The 18,986-nt window shown below is 44.4% G+C and overlaps 1 protein-coding gene across 1 annotated transcript in view; it reads left to right on the top strand.

Moving 5' to 3' along the window:
• The window catches only part of pde4d (phosphodiesterase 4D, cAMP-specific), a 225,966-nt gene that overhangs the window by 29,361 nt on the left and 177,619 nt on the right, over nucleotides 1-18,986 (top strand). The window contains exon 2 of the mRNA XM_058071076.2: nucleotides 1,323-1,417. Within this exon, the coding sequence (XP_057927059.2) occupies nucleotides 1,373-1,417 (45 nt within the window). The 5' untranslated portion in view covers nucleotides 1,323-1,372. The remainder of the gene's footprint in view (nucleotides 1-1,322; nucleotides 1,418-18,986) is intronic.

Genomic DNA, 18,986 nt, shown 5'->3' with positions numbered 1-18,986 from the left:
AACTTGTGTCCTCTGAGTTTTGTGATACACCTGAATGCACCTTTTTCGAGAGAGACCCATTTTCAAATCTCCACTCACAGTGACAGTGACAGGCGGGGATTAATTGGAACGCCAATATAAATGAAACCTTCAAGATGAAACATTCTTAATGCACAAAGTAATCATTCAAATGTACTTTTTTGTTATGATGCACACAGAGCATCGAGCAAGGAACATCTTGCCGCTTTTGCGCAGCACATACGTAGGTGACACATGGTGGCGGCGCGTGGCACAGCTCACGAAGTGGTAATTTGGTCCAGTGCACCACTGTGCGCAGCCAATTTGGTAAATTGGTAGACTGGACCATGCCGAGATGGGCTTGACGGCGCACCAGGGGAGGAGTCAGCTTGATGTAGTGACAATTTCGTGACAAAGGTGCAGAGAAAGCTCGGCAGTTCCAACCTGGCCAATTCGGGGCGGAGGCAAGTGCAGTCTGCACAAATTGGCTGACAAGCGCACAGTGCTAACACATCACCAAAACCTCACAGGCAGATTTGCACACATTTCAGCGGAAAAAACAATGACTACTATTTAATGTAAGCGCCTAAACCAAGCATGTACATTTTTGTATTAATTGACTTGATGGAGGGCTGTGCGGCGGTCCAAGTGGTTAACACGCAGGCCTCACCGCGAGGAGACCCAAGTTCAATTCCACCCATGGCCATCTCTGTGTGGAGTTTGCATGTTCTTCCGTGCATGCGTGGGTTTTCTCCGGGTTTTCCTTCTCCCACATTCCAAAATCATTGCTAGGTTAATTGGCGACTCCAAATTGTCCAAAGGTATGAATGTGAGTGTGAATGGTTGTTTGACTATATGTGCCCTGTGATTGGCTGGTCACCAGTCCAGGGTGTACCCCCTTGTCCGAAGACAGCTGGGATAGGCTCCAGCACCCCCTGCAAACCTTGTGAGGAGAAGGAGGCATATGTGCACAGCGCTGCGCCAAACTGCGCTGCTCAGGAAATTTGCAAAGTGCACTGGCCAACATTACACGTTCGCGCGGCATAAGCGCCAAGATCCCAAAATGTTAGGTGCTAATTGTTTTTCATTGTCATACCCCTGGGCGTACGCCTACCCCACTTTGTGAACCACTGTTGTAGAGTAAAGGAAACCTACATCCAAAGTTTGCCTACAGCCACAGCTCTTAATGGCCTTGTGTGTTGACGCCAATTAGAGACACCAGTGGTTATTTGCTTTGTGTTCATAGAGCATTTACTGTATTATCCTAATAATAATAATGACAATGCCAAACTTATTTTCATGCTGTGTTTTGTATTATTTGCCAGCTCCCTTCTTGTAAGTGAACCCTGCCTTGTTCTTGGAGGTTGCACCCACCATGCAAAGAAATGACCTGTCCGGGGATGACGCCCAGCAGGACATCGTAAGTAAACCAGCATATTGATGTTAGTTTTACCTCTAATTTCATTAGTCTTTTTCCTCAACTAAATGTCAGGTTCAAACTCCTGTGACACTTGTAAAAACACTTAAATACAGAAATACAGAAGAGACAGACAACAATATTCAAAGTTGCTCGCAGCGAGGAGAGTGAAACAACATACCCAGTGATATGCCTCTCCCCTCTGAATATGCAGTTCACACTCCTCTCTTTTTATTCTGTTTTCGGGGAACATGGTCGTGCAACTCTAAGGGGGGGGGGGGGGGGGGGGAGGCAGTTGCACGAGCTTGTAGTAGGTTTGTCTATGTGTGTGTGTATATGTGAGAGTAATTACTTTTATTGTTTTATGAGTTCTTATCTTGACACATTCTTGCAGGATTAACATGAGCATCTGCAGGGTTGCTGTTGGCGCATCCAGGCACCTCCAGGACCTGGGGGTCGCTGGGGGTCCCTGATCAGGGTCACAGGAACCTTTCCTCTTCAGCACATTCAAACACTTTCTATTGTCTAAGCAAATGGTATATAAGGGCGATAACTAACACTACATTCATTCTATCTACATTTTATTCGAACACTGAACTTTAAACACAGACACCTGTATGCCTAAAGGAAGAATCATTCATACAGCTCACTCTTTAGCAAGTCTACCTAAACTCCATATACTGTATACCAGCATCCCCCACATAGTTACGTGTGTGTGTGTGTGTGTGTGTGTGTGTGAGAGAGAACTCACTTGATGATGTCAGAGGTGTGTGTGAGCTATCCATCACTCACCACCAGGCCGTGCAGATTTAATAGACGCTTCCTGGAAGTCCTTACAAACAGCTGCCATGTTTTAACAGGAGCTGCTGCTTAGCACATTGCCCTGCTGCTGCAGATGATCCCAGGCTTTTCCTCTCTGGCATGAATAAGATATCCGATTATTCTCTATAGTTGTTGATCTCCAGATAGAATTCAAACCCTGTGTGGGGGGAGCGGGCAACGAGTCTCCCAAATGGGCTGACATCAGTTACGGAAATGCATTGGGTACGCAGATGGTGCAGCTTGCTCTGGAAAAGGCTGCAATGGTAATGTCATCTGAAATATGAATGACAGATTTAAACATTTTCCATCGCTGCTGTGTGTTTGCCACATGATTTGGACGCATGACTCATGCCGAGGGATGAGACAGAAATGTCAAAACGACCATTACCATTACATTCTGCTTAGGATGATCTACTGCAGTATCATGTACAGTTGAAAAGCAGCGGGCATCGTGTTGAACTTCCTCTTTTAATTGATGCTGATGCACCATGCATCTCTGTGCTGACAACACAGTGAGACGTCGCTTATGAAGAATGTCAGAAGTTGCATTAGCATTTATGACAGCTGCCCTTTATTCAACAGTATTTCCTTTAATAGATGCCCTCCCTCAATTAATCTTGATGTATTGTATAAGTCCCTCACATCAAATAAACGCCCACTCGGTGGCTGTAATTACCTTTACTAGACTCGTACCACACACACACACACACACACACACACACACACACACAAGTAGAGTTTAGAAAAATTATAAACACATACAGTGCATCCGGAAAGTATTCACAGCGCTTCACTTTTTCTACATTTTGTCATGTTACAGCCTCATTCCAAATTGTATTAAATTAATCTCTTACCTCAAAATTCTACACAAAATACTCCATTATGACAATGTGAAAAAGTTTTTTTTTTGACTTTTTTGAATGTATTAAAAATAGAAAACAAAAAAATCCCATTTACATAAGTATTCACAGCCTTTGCCATGAAGCTCAAAATTGAGCTCAGGTGCATCTTTTTTCCACCGATCATCCTTGAGATCTTTCTACAGCTTAATTGGAGTCCATCTGCAGAAAATTCAGTTGATTGGACATGATTTGGAAATATAATAACTGTCTATATAAGGTCCCACAGTTGACTGTGCATGTCAGAGCACAAACACCAAGCATGAAGTCAAAAGAACTGTCTGTAGACCTGCGAGACAGGATTGTCTTGAGGCACAAATCTGGGGAAGGATACAGAAAAATTTCTGCTGCTTTGAAGGTCCCAATGAGCACAGTGGCCTCCATTATTCGTAAATGGAAGACGTTTGGAACCACCAGGACTCTTCCTAGAGCTGGCCGGCCTTCTAAACTGAGCGATTGGGAAGAAGGGCCTTAGTCAGGGAGGTGACCAAGGCCCCGATGGTCACTCTGTCAGAGCTCCAGCGTTCCTCTGTGGAGAGAGGATATAAAATCAGAGTGAAATGAAGATGTGGCAGGCCAGTCCATTTGTCCCAAAACTTAATTTCTGCAACTCAAAATGCTTTTCAGTATCTTGTGTGGCCACCACGAGCTTGTATCCATGCTTGACAACGTCGCAGCATGCTCCGACGGATGGTGTCTTGTGGCATTTCCTCCCAGATCTGTGTGAGGGCATCCCTGAGTGAGGGCATCCCTGAGCTCTTGTACAGTCTAAGGAGCAACCTGGCGGTGCCTAATGGACCGAAACATAATGTCCCAGAGATGTTCTATTGGGTTTAAGTCAGGGGATCGTGACGGCCATTCAATTGTTTCAATTCCTTCATCCTCCAGGTACTGCCTGCATACTCTTGCCACATGAGGCCGGGCATTGTCGTGCATTAGGAGGAAACCATGACCTACTGCACCAGCGTAGGGTTCACGGATTTCATCTCGATACCCTATGGCAGTCAGAGCACCATTTCCTAGGCAGCATAACGTTCTCCTTGTCTTCTCCAGACTCTTTTACGTCTATCACAGGTGCTCAGGGCGAACCTGCTCTCGTCTGTGAAAAGTACAGGGTGCCAGTGGCGGACTTGCCAATTCTGGTGTTCTTGAGCAAATTGCCAGTCGAGCTCCACGGTGCTGTGCAGAGAGCACAGGGCCCACTACAGGACGTCGGGCCCTCAGGCCACCTTCATGAAGTCTGTTCCTGATTGTTTGGGTAGACACATTCACACCAGTGGTCCTCTGGAGGTCATTCTGTAGGGCACAAGCAGTGCTCAGCCTGTTCCGCCTTGCACAAAGGAGCAGGTATCGGTCCTGCTGTGGGGTTGAGGACCTTCTGTCATGCCCTGTGTGGGTTCCCTCGTGACAGTTTTTGTGGTTCCTGTCTGGGCTTTAGTTTCCATTTGTGACACCCTTATTTTGTATGGAACTTCCTACTTTGCCCTGTCTTCCTTCGTTGCCCCAATCATTCACACCTGTCCCTAATTTGTGTTTGTATTTAGTTCAGGTGTGTGCATCTCCCCTTGGTCGGATCATTGTCGTTTGTCCGTTTGATACCTGAGTTGCTTTTTCTGCTGCTGCAATTATTGCATGCAAATAAACATTATTTACCTGCTATTGGTCCTGCTCTCTGCATCCTGGGGTCGAACTTTAAAGCTCTCAAGCCGAACCGTGACACCTTCTACGGCCCTGTCCAGCTCTCCGAGAATAACCTCCAGGCTCCTGAAATCTCCTCCATATTCTGGAGATTGTGCTGGGAGACACATTAAACCTTCTCGCTGCCGCACGTGTGGATGTGCCATCCTGGAGAAGTTGGACAACCTGTGCAACTTCTGTAGGGTTAAGGAATCGCCTCATACTGCCAGTAGAGATGATTATGCAAGCCAAAATCAGCATCAGAGTGGAAAACCAGCCAAAAAAGATCAAGAGCGAGAAACTTGAAATGACCTCCACATGTAAATCCAGTCCTGTTTTGAGGGTTTTCTAATTGTTGCCACTGAAGTGGACCTGTTGTTAATTCCATGAACACCAGTATAGCTGAAATTGATTAACGAGGCCCTCAGCTGCTTAACCAACCAGAAAATTATCAGACAGGTTTAATTCAATTCATGCTAGGGCCAATAAAAAAAGTGTTCCTTTAATTTTTGTGAGCAGTGTATATACTGTCTATATATTACATGTTATATTTATTATAATACATTTTCTAGTTAGAGATACAAACAATTTTGTTGTGGAATTGTGGAAAAGTCTGATACAAATAAAATGTAACAATATAAAATATAAGGACAATTACATATAGTGTAAAAATAAATAACACCTTAGGAGTTGGCCTCTTTGTGAAGAAAAACAAACAGCTAAGTTTCTCCATACTCCATACAAATGAAATCTTAGTCTGCATGGCAAGGAAGTACAGCTGCAAGCAGCTTCTTTTTGCATCAAAATGATTTAATGTATTAGAATGCCTCCTAAGTGCCTCCTCTTGGAGATTTTCGAAGCACATCCAATTGACAAGAGCCCTGTAGGTGGTCCCCAAACACGCTGGCGGGTCGATATAGCACCTCCTCTGGCCCGCCAATGACCTGATATCCCATATACTTTGTGAAGAAAAACGCTTTCGATTTTTGAAAAGTTCATCAAGTTACAGTTGCAACTTTTGGTGGAGCAGAGAAACAGATGGGACATCAGGTGAGTCGAGGAAACAAACATGGAGCAGTCGTGATCCCGATGGAGGGAGCACAGGGGATTCAGTGACGAATGCGCTCCCACTTGCAACGCTCTGTGCCGTCCAATCAGGCACGGCTATTGATGAATAGTCATGAGTCACCTTATTGGCGTTGCCATGGTAACACAGATGCATGTAGAATGGGCCAAATGCTCCTCCGTCTCCTCACATCTTGATCGCCTCTTAGAGCTTGGCGGCGTCTGTAAGAGTGGGCTTGATGCCAGCTGACCGTATAGATGATGGACAGGGATTTCATGCGTGGGAACGCCAGGGTTTTTTGTTTTTTTTTCGCCGGAAAGTGAGGTTTGAACTTCTTGGTCTCTTAAAGAAGTCAGCAATCGAATCTGTACGTGCAGGTGAAGGCCAGGAGGCTGAAGGGATGAGAAGATATTAAATGAAACGAGCTGGAACATTAGATTTGAACAGCATCAGAGCTGGAGAACATCATAAGAGAAATGGAAAGGCGACAGCTGCAGGAGATAAACAATCGGGATATGGAACAATGGAATAAAGGGCGGATGATTAATTGTAGCTCCTCTGCACATACAGTATAGCCTCTTTGTACTGACAACAACAAGATGAAGAGTGGTTGTGATTAAGGTTGGCCGTAATTAATCCATTTTTGACGATGATGTGGACTTAACAAAATGGTCATGTTGTGTAAACCTTGCTTTGTTCACACAATTGCTGCCTGAGAAACACTGGTATCAACAATTTAATAAGTAGGAGCATTTCATTTTATTTAAAGGGCTCATATTCTACTATTTTTCAACAAAAAAGCCTCAGACATTCCACAATAACTTTATGCTGGATTGTGTGTGAGTGATTCTAGGCTACCTTTGATTTTTTTTCACGTCAAACTATCCACTTTGACACGCTTGGCCTAGACACTGTTACTCTGCACTTGTCCAATGTATCGTATTTTCTGACTATAAGTCGCTAAGGAGTATAAGTCTTACAAGGCCAAAAATGCATCATTAGGTAGAAAAAAACATAAGTCGCCCTGGAGTAAGTCGCATTTTTTTGCGGGTAATTTATTTTACTAACTACTTGACCAAAACAGACATTACAAACAGACATCCTCTTGGAAGGCAAGTTCTAACAATAAAAGAATAGAGAACTGAATAGGCTGAATAGGTGTAAGATATGCTAACATAATGGTTGTTCAGCTACACAATAAATAAACAGAAAAGGTGTCCAGTGTTTATGTAACATAAACAGTTTTTTCATTCATAAGTCGCTCTTGAGTATAAGTCGCTCTGGAGTATAAGTTGCGGGAACAGCCAACCTATGAAAAAAAGTGTGACTTATAGTCCGGAAAATACAGTAATAGATGCCATATTGTCATTGGGCATTGTAAAACGTGTTGCAAATACTCATCAAGCCCGAGTTACACACACAACCACATGAGCGTGCTAGACTAAGCTAATACTAACCCCCGCTAGTTTCCATTGACACTCAGATGCCAGATTGATGCCATACAACAAAGTAATATTAACTCATTCCTTCCCAGCCATTTTTCAAAAGGTGTCCTTCTCTGTACCGGCCATTTTGGATGATTTTGACAGATTTTTCAAAGCACACAGAATATTGTGTTTTTGGGATATATAGACATGGTATATATACCAAAAGAAAGATTAGACTCTCATCCTTCATCAGAAAAAAATCTGTTTATACCTTTTTCCATTCTTTAGTAATCAGCAGTAGAACAAGGGTAAGTTTCAGCAAAATATAATTTCACAACAAAAAAAAACATGAAAAATGCTTTTTGTGAAAGATACATTTCAAGCATCGAGCCCGACACACACAACCTAGCTAGACTAAGCTAACCCCCGCTAGCTTCCACTGACACTCATTCATTCATTCATTCATTTTTTACCACTTTTCCTCACAAGGTTCGCGGGGGTGCTGGAGCCTAGTCGCCGGGGGTGCTGGAGCCTATCCCAGCTGTCTTCGGGCGAGAGGCGGGGTACACCCCGGACTGGTGGTCAGCCAATCACAGGGCACATATAGACAAACAACCATTCACACTCACATTCATACCTATGGACAATTTGGAGTCGCCAATTAACCTAGCATGTTCTTGGAATGTGGGAGGAAACCGGAGTACCCGGAGAAAACCCATGCATGCACGGGGAGAACATGCAAACTCCACACAGAGATGGCCGAGGGTGGAATTGAACCCTGGTCTCCTAGCTGTGAGGTCTGCCCGCTTAGCACTCGGACCGCCGTGCAGCCCCATTGACACTCAGTAAGAGAAAATTCCACCAACTTTCGCCGGTGTTGGTCACTATTTCAACCTGTTCAGGTCAGGAGGCGGCTGTTTAGTGTTTGTATCCGCCACGATTGAGCCATCTTTCGGGTAATACCCCCCCACATGAACGTTCCTTATGACAGCATTCATTCACATTATGTACATTTCCAAGAGATTTTGGGTTAAACAGGAAATTTTGTTTTTATTGGCCAATTCCGTGATTCTGTCCGCGATTGTGTGAATGCAGAAATCACAAGACCCTAATTACACTCACATTTTAACATCAACATCATGCTAGGTTAGCTTATATAATGAAGAAGATGATTAACAGATTACAGTTTGTTTTTCTGCATCAGTTTGGCTCATTTCTTGAAACAGAATTTACATTGTTAAAACTCTTAGATCATTTGGCCAACCAATCGAGCATGACACATGAACTCACTTGGAAATGCTCATACTTTATCTCTCCCAAAACTGTTGACTCATGCTTCAAAGCTAATTCCTTTCCCTTTTAAATTGTCAGTACCACGAAAATGTAAGATTCAACTGCTTTTGCTCATTTCTTGAAACAGACCGGAGTTTCTCACCACTCTTTGTTCTCAGGCGTCTAAAATTGAGGAGGGACGCTGGCGTTGATTGTTTGCCGCTCTCCCACTCAACGCTACTGCAGTTGTCATTTTAAAGTCTTTTGCACTATTTTTAGCAAATTTTGCTTAACTTGAAAGTCTGTTATTTCAGGTGCGTCTGTTTTACTGTGCATACTGTTTTTATTTGCGGTACGATTACCCAAGTTTAACCGGTCTATTACCTGGAGAAACTACCTGGCACTGCTGACTGGGTCCAGCCATCGACGTTCACTAAGTCGAATCACTTCAACTCAACATCGCTTCAAAACAACTCAACACTAAGTACACTCTCGGACAACCACGCCCCAGTCAAGACCAGAACGGTCACCTTCACACGCTCAGCTCCCTGATACACTAGTGAGCTGAGACAACTGAAGCAAATGAGACGTGTTCTTGAACGCCGTTTCAAAGATTCTGGACTTGCCGTTCAGAAATTAGCCTACCGGGAACACCAGAGGGCCTACTGCAAGTCCCTTAGTGACACACAGGCTCAGTTTTACTCCCACATCATCAACAATAGCCCTGGAAACTCCAAGCAACTTTTCTCAACCATCAACCATCTCCTCAAACCTCAAAAAGTCACTCCTCTGCAATAAGCCTCATAATAACCAAAATCATCAACCACTCACTCCGGACTGGCCTTGTCCCCTCAGCTCTAAAAACTGCTGTCATTATACCATTACTCAAAAAGGCCAGTCTTGACCCTAATGATCCTGCCAATTACCGTGCCAAGTTGCGCGGCCCCACAGATTCCTCCAGTGCCCAAACCACATAGCTTCAAGGTTCCACAAGCACCGGCTCCCGTGCCAAGTTGCGTGGTGTCCAGGATACCTCTTATGCCCAAGCCGCGCAGCCTCAGGGGTTCCCAAGACCTGGCTCCCGTGCCCAGCGGCTTATTGCTCCAGACCCCCCCAGAGCTCAAACCCCGCCTGAGGCCCTCTGGAGCTCCGGTCGGGGAGGCAGAGCAACTGGAACCCAAGACCCTCCTCCTGCCCCCCCTCCCTGGTTCCATGTCCAGTGGCATACGGCGTCTTGAATCCGCCTTCGGAAGGGGGGGCTAGTAAGACGTCGGAGGATGCACATCACACCCCGTCCGTGGAGTGTGGGGATGATGCCCTCTGCTGGTCGCCCGAGGAGGAACAACACACCGGACCTCCAGCACAACCGGTTCTAGCAGCTAACTGGGATGTGCTGTCCGGTATGTTACCGCTCGTCCAAGACTCACATTGCTGTTCCTCTGCTCCACAGTCCAGCCAAGACCGAGGGTCCGCTCCTTCCGGCGCCACCTCTTCCACGGTGGGACGCCATGCCGCTGCCTCCTCCGGCGCCACCTCTTCCATGGCGGGACGCCACGCCAGCGCCACCTCTTCCACGACGGGACGCCGGCCACGGCGGGACGCCACGCCGGCACCACCTCTTCCACAGCGGGCTGGCCTCCCCTGCCAGGCCCACCACCCTGGCCGCCCCCCAGAGGGGTTCATCCATGGCTTCTGCTGGGCCTGCCGTCATGGGCGTCCTCCAGAGGAGCCCGGTTCCCTTCGGGCTGCTCAGGCCGCCCTCCTGCGTGGCCCTGCCACCCTGGCCGACCTCCGGAGAGGTCCGGCCAGCAACCCACCACCGGTCCCCCCGCCTCCCATCCCTCTTTGCCTGTGGAACTTTTGGGACGTCTGGGATCCGTCCTGTCACGAGCGGGCTTCACCCCCTCGTGACAGCTCTCTTAGTTTCCTTCTTTGCCTCTGTTCCGCTTTCCATGCCCTTATTTTGGTAACCACTTCCTTTGTTGTTCCCTTCCGTTTTGCTCTTTTCACGCACCTGCTTCTAATTTCATTATCCCTATTTAGTTCAGGTGCGTGCTCTTTCTGTTGTGGCTTCATTGTGAATTGTCTTTGTGTTTGGTTTGCCTGGTAGTTGCTGTCTGCATAGCTTAAGTGCATTTTGGTCCTGCTCTCTGCATCCTGGGGTCGCGTCGCATTGCCCGCAAGCGCGAATGTGACATAGACTGTTTTAAAAAATCCAAAAATTGGATGAGGAAAAAGCGGTAGAAAATGAATGAATGAATGAATGGTTCAGCACCCCACGGTTCACCTGCAAAAGCTCATCGGCTTATCCCCACGAGGGTCGCAGGGGTATGCTGGAGCCTATCCCAGACGACTTAGGGCGAGATATGAGGTACACCCTGGACTTCAAAACTACATGTCTTTCTCATCCAAATTTACAGTGCCCCCAAAATGCACCGTCCCTTTTGGAATGGTGTAAGCACCTCAAGGCAAAATGTTTGAATGTTTTATCACAATGGCAGAGGACCATTGAAATATCCATTGTGTCTTAGCTCTGTCCTTTGCTGACTGGTTACATTCTTGAGGATTGCAGTGCGGATCTGTTATTTGCACCTTAGTACAGATTGCTTAGTCCTAGACGTGAAATTCAAAGGATAATACAAAAACATATCAATGGAAATGGAATACATTTGTCATGTATTCCATTTTGAGTTTCGATGTTTTATAATATATGTATATATTATTATATTTAGGCTGCACGGCAGTCGAGTGATTAGCTAGGAGACCCGAGTTCAATCCCACCCTCGGCCCTCTCTGTGTGGAGTTTGCATGGTCTCCCCGTGCATGCGTGGGTTTTCTCCGGGTACTCCAGTTTCCTCCCACATTCCAAAAACATGCTAGGTTAATTGGCGACTCCAAATTGTCCATAGGTATGAATGTGAGTGTGAATGGTTGTTTGTCTATATGTGCCCTGTGATTGGCTGGCGACCAGTCCAGGGTGTACCCCGCCTCTCGCCCGAAGACAGCTGGGATAGGCTCCAGCACCCCCGCAACCATTGTGAGGATAATAGAAAATGAATGAAAATGAATGAATAGTCCTTATCAGGGATGTGCATTTTATTACATTTCCTTTATCCACTGTGTGAATTGATCTGTTGTTGCTGCTCATAGGAGCTGTCCGCTTGGATGAGCTCATAGCCCATCAGCCTTGAATTTAGACAGCACAACTATTGAGACCAAACCGACAGCGCCTCTGCTGGTTGCAGACAGGTAGTGCACAACATTTTCCTGTCAACCAAGCCTTCACCAGATTTGACTCCATTATAAAGAGCAGAGCAGTGGTAATTGTGATAGAACTGCTTATCACCGACTGACCAGGCCAACGGATGTTTTTGAGCCAGTGCTTATCTACCTGCTTATTTATTCACGAGAGCAATCCATTGCATAGTTGAAACAATTAAATAGATTAGCAGTCAGCGCTGTGCAGTGCCAAAGCTCAGGGTCAAATTTGTTTTCGCTATCTGCTCCCAAAATACTTGCCACTCTGTGTGTAATTTCACCAATCCTAGCCTTGTGTTCAGGGAGGGAGGTAAGCAATCACAGCTATTTATTTATTATTTAACGGCCTTCTGAAGAAAACAACAACGCAGCCGCTCGCCGCCATTCTCATTTCACAGCCTGTTGAGCGCATTTAAAGTGTGATTAATCTCGCTGGAATGAAGAGTGATGTGTGAACTCTGTCTTGGGAAGGTCGTTATGGAGATTTCACGCAGGGATGAATCTTCAAGTGCCACGCCTGGTGTCAAAGTTTACCTGCTTTCAATTCATGGCTGACACAGTGGATTTTCTTCCTGTTACAAACGCAAAGGTCTTTACAGTGTGGGATTTTAACCCCTCTCCCTTTATTCCTCTTACCTATATGACTTGGACTCTTTGCTGAAAAGAGTTTTTACAACTGGCCTAACAATTTTATCTAGGACTTCTTATCTATTGCATATGTTTACCTGCCTGGAGTTACTTCCAGGGTGTTGCTGCTCCGTAACACACACAAAAACAATCTAATTACATCCAATGCATGAGCTGCATGAGTTATTCTATCTTTACAATGATAATAATGATCAGTTTTGACATGGTAGGAATTTAATGTTTATTCATGGAGGTTGCAGGTTGTCAATATGATGCAGTACGCATCATTCATTCATTCATTCATTTTCTACCGCTTATCCTCACGAGGGTCGCGTGGGGTGCTGGATCTTATCCCAGCTGTCTTCGGGCCAGAGGCGGGGTACACCCTGGACTGGTCGCCAGCCAATCACAGGGCACATATAGACAAACAACCATTCACACTCACATTCATACCTATGGACAATTTGGAGTGGCCAATTAACCTAGCACGTTTTTGGAATGTGGGAGAAAACCGGAGTACCCGGAGAAAATCCACGCATGCACGGGGAGACCATGCAAACTCCACACAGAGATGGCCGAGGGTGGGATTGAACTCTGGTCTCCTAGCTAACCACTCGACTGCCGTGCAGCCCAAATATAATAATATATACATATATTATAAAACATAATAACAGTAATACAGGGCCACACGATGGACGAGTGGTTAGCATGTAGGCCACACTGTCAGGAGATCGGAAAGACCTGGGTTCGAATCTCTGTTGGGCATCTCTGGGTAGACCCCAGTCTAGGGTGTACCCGCCTCTCGCCCGCAGTCAGCTGGGATAGGCTCCAGCACAGTGTACCATTTACATAACTGACTTCTATATCAACCGAGCTACAGCAATATTATAGCAGCAGCTAACATGGAGACTGGGACATTTGGCTTATTTCCTCCTAATTTCTAGGACAATGCCTTGCATTGCCCCATCACGAGGCTCCCTTGCTGCACTGTATGTTTGTAGGCTAGCAGCCCTGCCTCCCCCCACTGAGATAAAGGACGCTGTTGTTCTATGAAGTGTCTAGGTGCTGAACTAAAGAATGCTTTTTTTGCTTGTGTGGAGGCGAGACACGAGGAAAACAGACGCGCATGTACATGGCAATATATGTGATTATCATGTGATTAAATGAGAAATCTTGTCTCATTTAGTCCCATAGTTTTAGCATGTATAGTACCACTCACGAGTGTAGAGACACTTTGTCATTCAATAGCATGAGAAAGTGTTTGGTAGTGTATGTTTGTTCTTATCAACTCACTGCTTCCACATTACTCGTGACAAATTATATTCATGGCGTGCCTTGATAGCCACCACATACAAATGAAAATAAATGGAGTCGCCACCGATCGTGCTGACAAAATGTACGAGCTGTGTATGAGCTGTGTGTACTGTAGAAGATGCACCAAGTTGCATTTTATCACCTTGCAGGATGCTGTGTCTTAACAGCCAGGTGAAGCAACAGATTGAGCACTTTCAAAACACACACACCCTGGCTGTAAATTCCACGGTGCAGCAGATAAACCTCCCCGTTTACCCAAGCAGCAGCACGTGCCAAGCCCAAACATGCAACATTCATATCATGTTTAACCAAATTCAATCAGAAGCCAACAGGAGACAAAAGAAGCAATCAATAATATGTAGACAAAACCTTCTGGCAGTGTTTCAAGAGCATTCATTCATTCATTCATTTTCTACCGCTTATCCTCACAATGGTCATGGGGGTGCTGAAGCCTATCCCAGTTGTCTTCAGACGAGAGGCAGGGTACACCTTGGTCTGTTCCCCAGCCAATCACAGGGCACATATAGACAATTAACTTAGCATGTTTTTGTAATGTGGGAGGAAACGGGAGTACCCGGAGAAACAGACACACAGAGATGGCCGAGGGTGGAATCTTACTCGGGTCACCTTGCTGTGAGGACTGCGTGCTAACCACTCTCCGCCATGCAGCTTAAATCCAAACACTGAATCCCTTTTTTCCCGAAACTGGTGATTGACCACATCATATTGACTGATTTTTAAAATATTTTGCCCCACTCGTGGAGTTAAATAAAGTAAAGGAAAGCTTGTTATTCACATCTAATACCTACAAAATAAAGAAAATCTAATCAAAAAATACAATACAATAACATAACACTTAATACTATGATTAATAATAATAATAATAATAAATATAATAATATTAATTGCCGAATTAATAAAAGGCGGGATACACCCTGGACTGGTCGCCAGCCAATCACAGGGCACATACAGACAATCAACCTAGCATGTTTTTGGAATGTGGGAGGAAACCGGAGTACAAGGAGAAACAAACACACGGAGATGGCCGAGGGTGGAATCGAACTCGGGTCACCTAGCTGTTAGGACTGCGTGATAACCCTCCTCGCCATGCAGCCTAAATCCAAACACAGAATCCCTTTTTTTCCGAAACTGGTGATTGAGCGCATTTCCTCCAGTTGTTATTTTTCTTATTCATCTTGCTTCCTTCTGTTTTTTAACTTCTTTCCCAATCACTTTTCCTTGCCTGGCTCCCAGGCTTTGCGCATAATTCATTTAAGATTCACTCTATGATAGATTCAATTGCTAAAGTCAGAGCACGAAGATGGATGATGGCACCGCTGATGAAAAGTTGCAGAATACTGTGCAGGGTTACCTTGTGGCTCCAAGTGATGGTGACAAATTATATATTTGTTATATATATTTCAACTCCCTTTCGGGGACTGAGCAGCGAGCTCACAGCAAGAAACGGGTGTGATAAGGAGCAAAAATATAAATATGCATCAAGAGAGCCATCCCAGACAACAACACAGACTGATGTCTTACCATTAGTTTCTTATTTATTTGTCAGTCCAATCATTCAATGATATTTTGGACTATAAACTCACCATAAAAGCTCCATATTTCATGCAATCTCAACCACTCATAAATGCACTAATGAAAAAATCAGCTAGTGCAAAAAGGCACGGTCTTCTGTTTGCTAATAGAACTTTGTAATTGATATGAATTAATTAATAAATTATGCATGAAAGAAGATGCAGCTGAAAAACCATTAATAACCTCCATGATACGGCGTGATTGGATTTGGAGAAAAATGCTGTCAGATGTTTACTTTTCACCAGCTGGAACACTGAGAAGAGGACTGAATAAGATGTCGAAATTAATATGGAGGGGAGTGTTATTTATTTGTTTATTTATCTGTTTATTCTCATGTCCTATCATTTTGATTCTTGCTGAATTGAAGTATCATGAGGTAGGCTGAGTAATATTGGTGCACACCAAAATTAGTTACTCGAAGTCCATATTGTACAAATTGAGGGATGATTCCAATTGATGGGCTGCTTCCATTCGGATTCATCAACATATTTTCATAGCATATCTTCATGTTTAAACTGAATCTCTATTCTTTGTAAACATGCATAGAATCTGTAGGAAACGACACGTTCCTGTGTTTCTCCTCGTCTTCCCTGGGGTTCTTCAAAGTCGTAACAGGACCTTGTTTGCATTGATTTGTTTTGCACTCTCCCTGCTGCCCAAAACCACAAATAAATACCCGGTGAAACCATATTATTCTCCAAATTGCCGCAGTAATGCACAATACACACAACTGCTGTATTGTTGTGTTACAGACATTTTGCTTGATTGTGGCCAGGTTTTTCCAATCAATGTTGCTCAAATGTGTGCTTATCAGTCCCCTAAATGTGACATTTTGGGGGTGATTCGGGGAGGCACCCAAAAGTTATAGAGGATTGTTTTGTAGCTCGCACAACTTTTGTCAGAAACGTAATAGGACAGCTTGGTTGGCCATATTGTTACCCTTTTGTATATGCAACCATGATTGTAACTCAGTTCACCACTATAGAGTGACCCAGGAAAATTAATCATTAATCATTGTGTATTTCTTACCAGAGACGTGCGGACTTGAGTCACCCGACTTAGACTCAATTTTGATGACTGTAGACTCAACTTGACCAAAAATACCACATCAGCAGTACTGAGCATACCAATGTTAACACTGCCAATAGAGCTCATTATTTAGATCCCTCAAAACCTCAGAGGCCTGCTGTTGTTACGACCATTCATCTTGTCTAAACGTGCATTTACTAGTTTCCCCCTACTAATACAATAACAAAAGTTGACAGTAAAAGGCGCCCAAGATCAATCGCGTTGTTGTTCTTAAAGGGGACCTATGATGCTTTTTCCACTTTTCTGACCTATAAATGTAGTTAGAATGTTTTGTTCTTCTGTTAAATGATGCCCAAGTTTCAGATAATAAGGTTTGGGCATTTGGAAGTGAGCCCCGGCTCAAAACGCTTGGTTTCAAATGGCGTGGTAAAACTGCCCTTTTGTGATGTCACAGAGGTTCATAGTTAGGAAGCACTTTGGGCGTGTGACCAATCACAGCAGAGTGGGCATGCTAGGAGGCGGGCCGTGGGTGGAATAAATTAAAACAGACAGAAAGCACAAATCAAAGGAAATACAGATGGAATAGGTTTTCTGTGCGGGTTATTGTGTGTAGCTGCTCTATAGGAGTCTCAATACTCAATACATTCATTCATTCATTTTCTACCGCTTATCCTCACGAGGGTCGCGGGGGTGCTGGAGCCTATCCCAGCTGTCTTCGGGCGAGAGGCGGGTACACCCTGGAATGGTTGCCAGCCAATCACAGGGCACATATAGACAAACAACCATTCACACTCACATTCATACCTATGGACAATTTGGAGTCGCCAATTAACCTAGCATGTTTTTGGAATGTGGGAGGAAACCGGAGTACCCGGAGAAAACCCACGCATGCCCGGGGAGAACATGAAGAACAAACTCCACACAGAGAAAGGTTTAGATGGGAATGTCCAAGTGAAACAACACGGATAGATAGATAGATAGATAGATAGATAGATAGATAGATAGATAGATAGATAGATAGATAGATAGATAGAACTTTGTATAAGGCTTATTAATGAGCTAAATGGACATAGGAAGTCAAACAACATACTATCATTGATTGAGTTGGAGCCAAACAAATATGCATAGGACAGGACAGAGGACAGAGCTAACATTATTCATCCTCACCTTGTACATTCATGCACAGCATTGGGGAAAATGGGCAAGGCATGTTGGAGAAAGTCGTACACATACATTTCACCTTTGCATCACAGCACACGACATTGGTGCTTTCACTGACCGCCGAACAAGGACAAACATGCACAATTATGGCATTTCCAACAATGGCTTATAAAATCCATCCATCTATTTTCTATGCTGCTTTTCCTCGCTAGTGTCATGAGGATATGCTGGAGCCTATCCCAGCTGACTTTAGGGAATCAACCCTATGGAATTAGATGATTTTTTTCCAAAAGTCAGTTTCCTTGTATTCCATTGATGCCTGTTTTGTAAAACACATGGAAGTCTCTGTGATAAATAGTATCAATATTTGTCCGGTCAAACTACTACATACTAACGCAAATATTGTCGCTCTAGCATTTAGTAGGACTTATTGGACCTTGTAATAAAAGCTTTGGGCATTGGTGTCTGACAGCAAATAAATTGTCTCAGATTAATCCAACCTTGACCTTTTTAGTAAACCAGAGTGTTTAAATGGATTATCTCTCACTGGGGACTTTATTGTGTCTATTTTTAGTGAGGCACGGCACTGGTTGTACTCGTTGGAAAGGTACATCGTGTGGAACTATCACCTGGAAAACAGACTGAATGTAAATGCTGACAGGCTGAGCCCTCGCTTAACAGGGAAGCCTCGTTATTCATGCACAACAAATGAAAACTCTGCATGGATTACGGCAAGATAAATGGCGGCGTATCAGCCTCAATTCATCATGCTGTTCCAGCCGCCTCCTTGTGTATTTTGTACCTGCGTATTCAAGTATGCCCCGAATCAAGGATACTCCTGCCCGCGCTCAATAGGCAAATAACTGATTACCCTTTTGTAGCCTCCCTGAGGACAGTTTACCAAAAGAAACTCAAACAAAACAAACAATAGAAGACACAGAATTGAAGTCCTAGCTAGCCCACTTTGATCCATTGGAGCGTTGGGAATATTGTGTGTTCAATAAGAAAGATCTAGAAGAAAGCCAGGCATTCTGGAGTTCAGTACATCACAATCCTGATAGAATTAAATGATCATTTGTTTGTCTCTAATTGAGTCATGCAGCCGCCATCACTGTATCAATCGTTTGAATAATAATTTCATTCATCACCTAAATACACTCTGTCTACCTGTGTTTTTCTCAGAGGAAATACTACGTATATACCATGTGTAATAACAGCAAAGTGGAAGCAACACACCCGTAAATTAAAAATAGCAGCAGCAGCAGCAGCGTGGCATAACTGAGTCATGTTGTGGGTCATGGCTTTTTTTCCCCTTTAGGGGAGTAAAACATATGTTCCTCTGACTACTTTGTGTTTTTTTTAGGACAGTTTAGTAGCAAGTCCCATTCATGCAAATCATGTGGCACATCTCGCAGTGCATCAGCGAC

The sequence above is a fragment of the Doryrhamphus excisus genome, linkage group LG3 (assembly GCF_037039965.1).
Source record: "Doryrhamphus excisus strain RoL-2023G ecotype Guam linkage group LG3, RoL_Dexc_Guam_v1.1, whole genome shotgun sequence".
NCBI lineage: Eukaryota > Metazoa > Chordata > Actinopteri > Syngnathiformes > Syngnathidae > Doryrhamphus > Doryrhamphus excisus.
The sequence above is the reverse complement of the archived record's forward strand: the minus strand, read 5'-3'. Positions and strand labels throughout refer to the sequence as shown.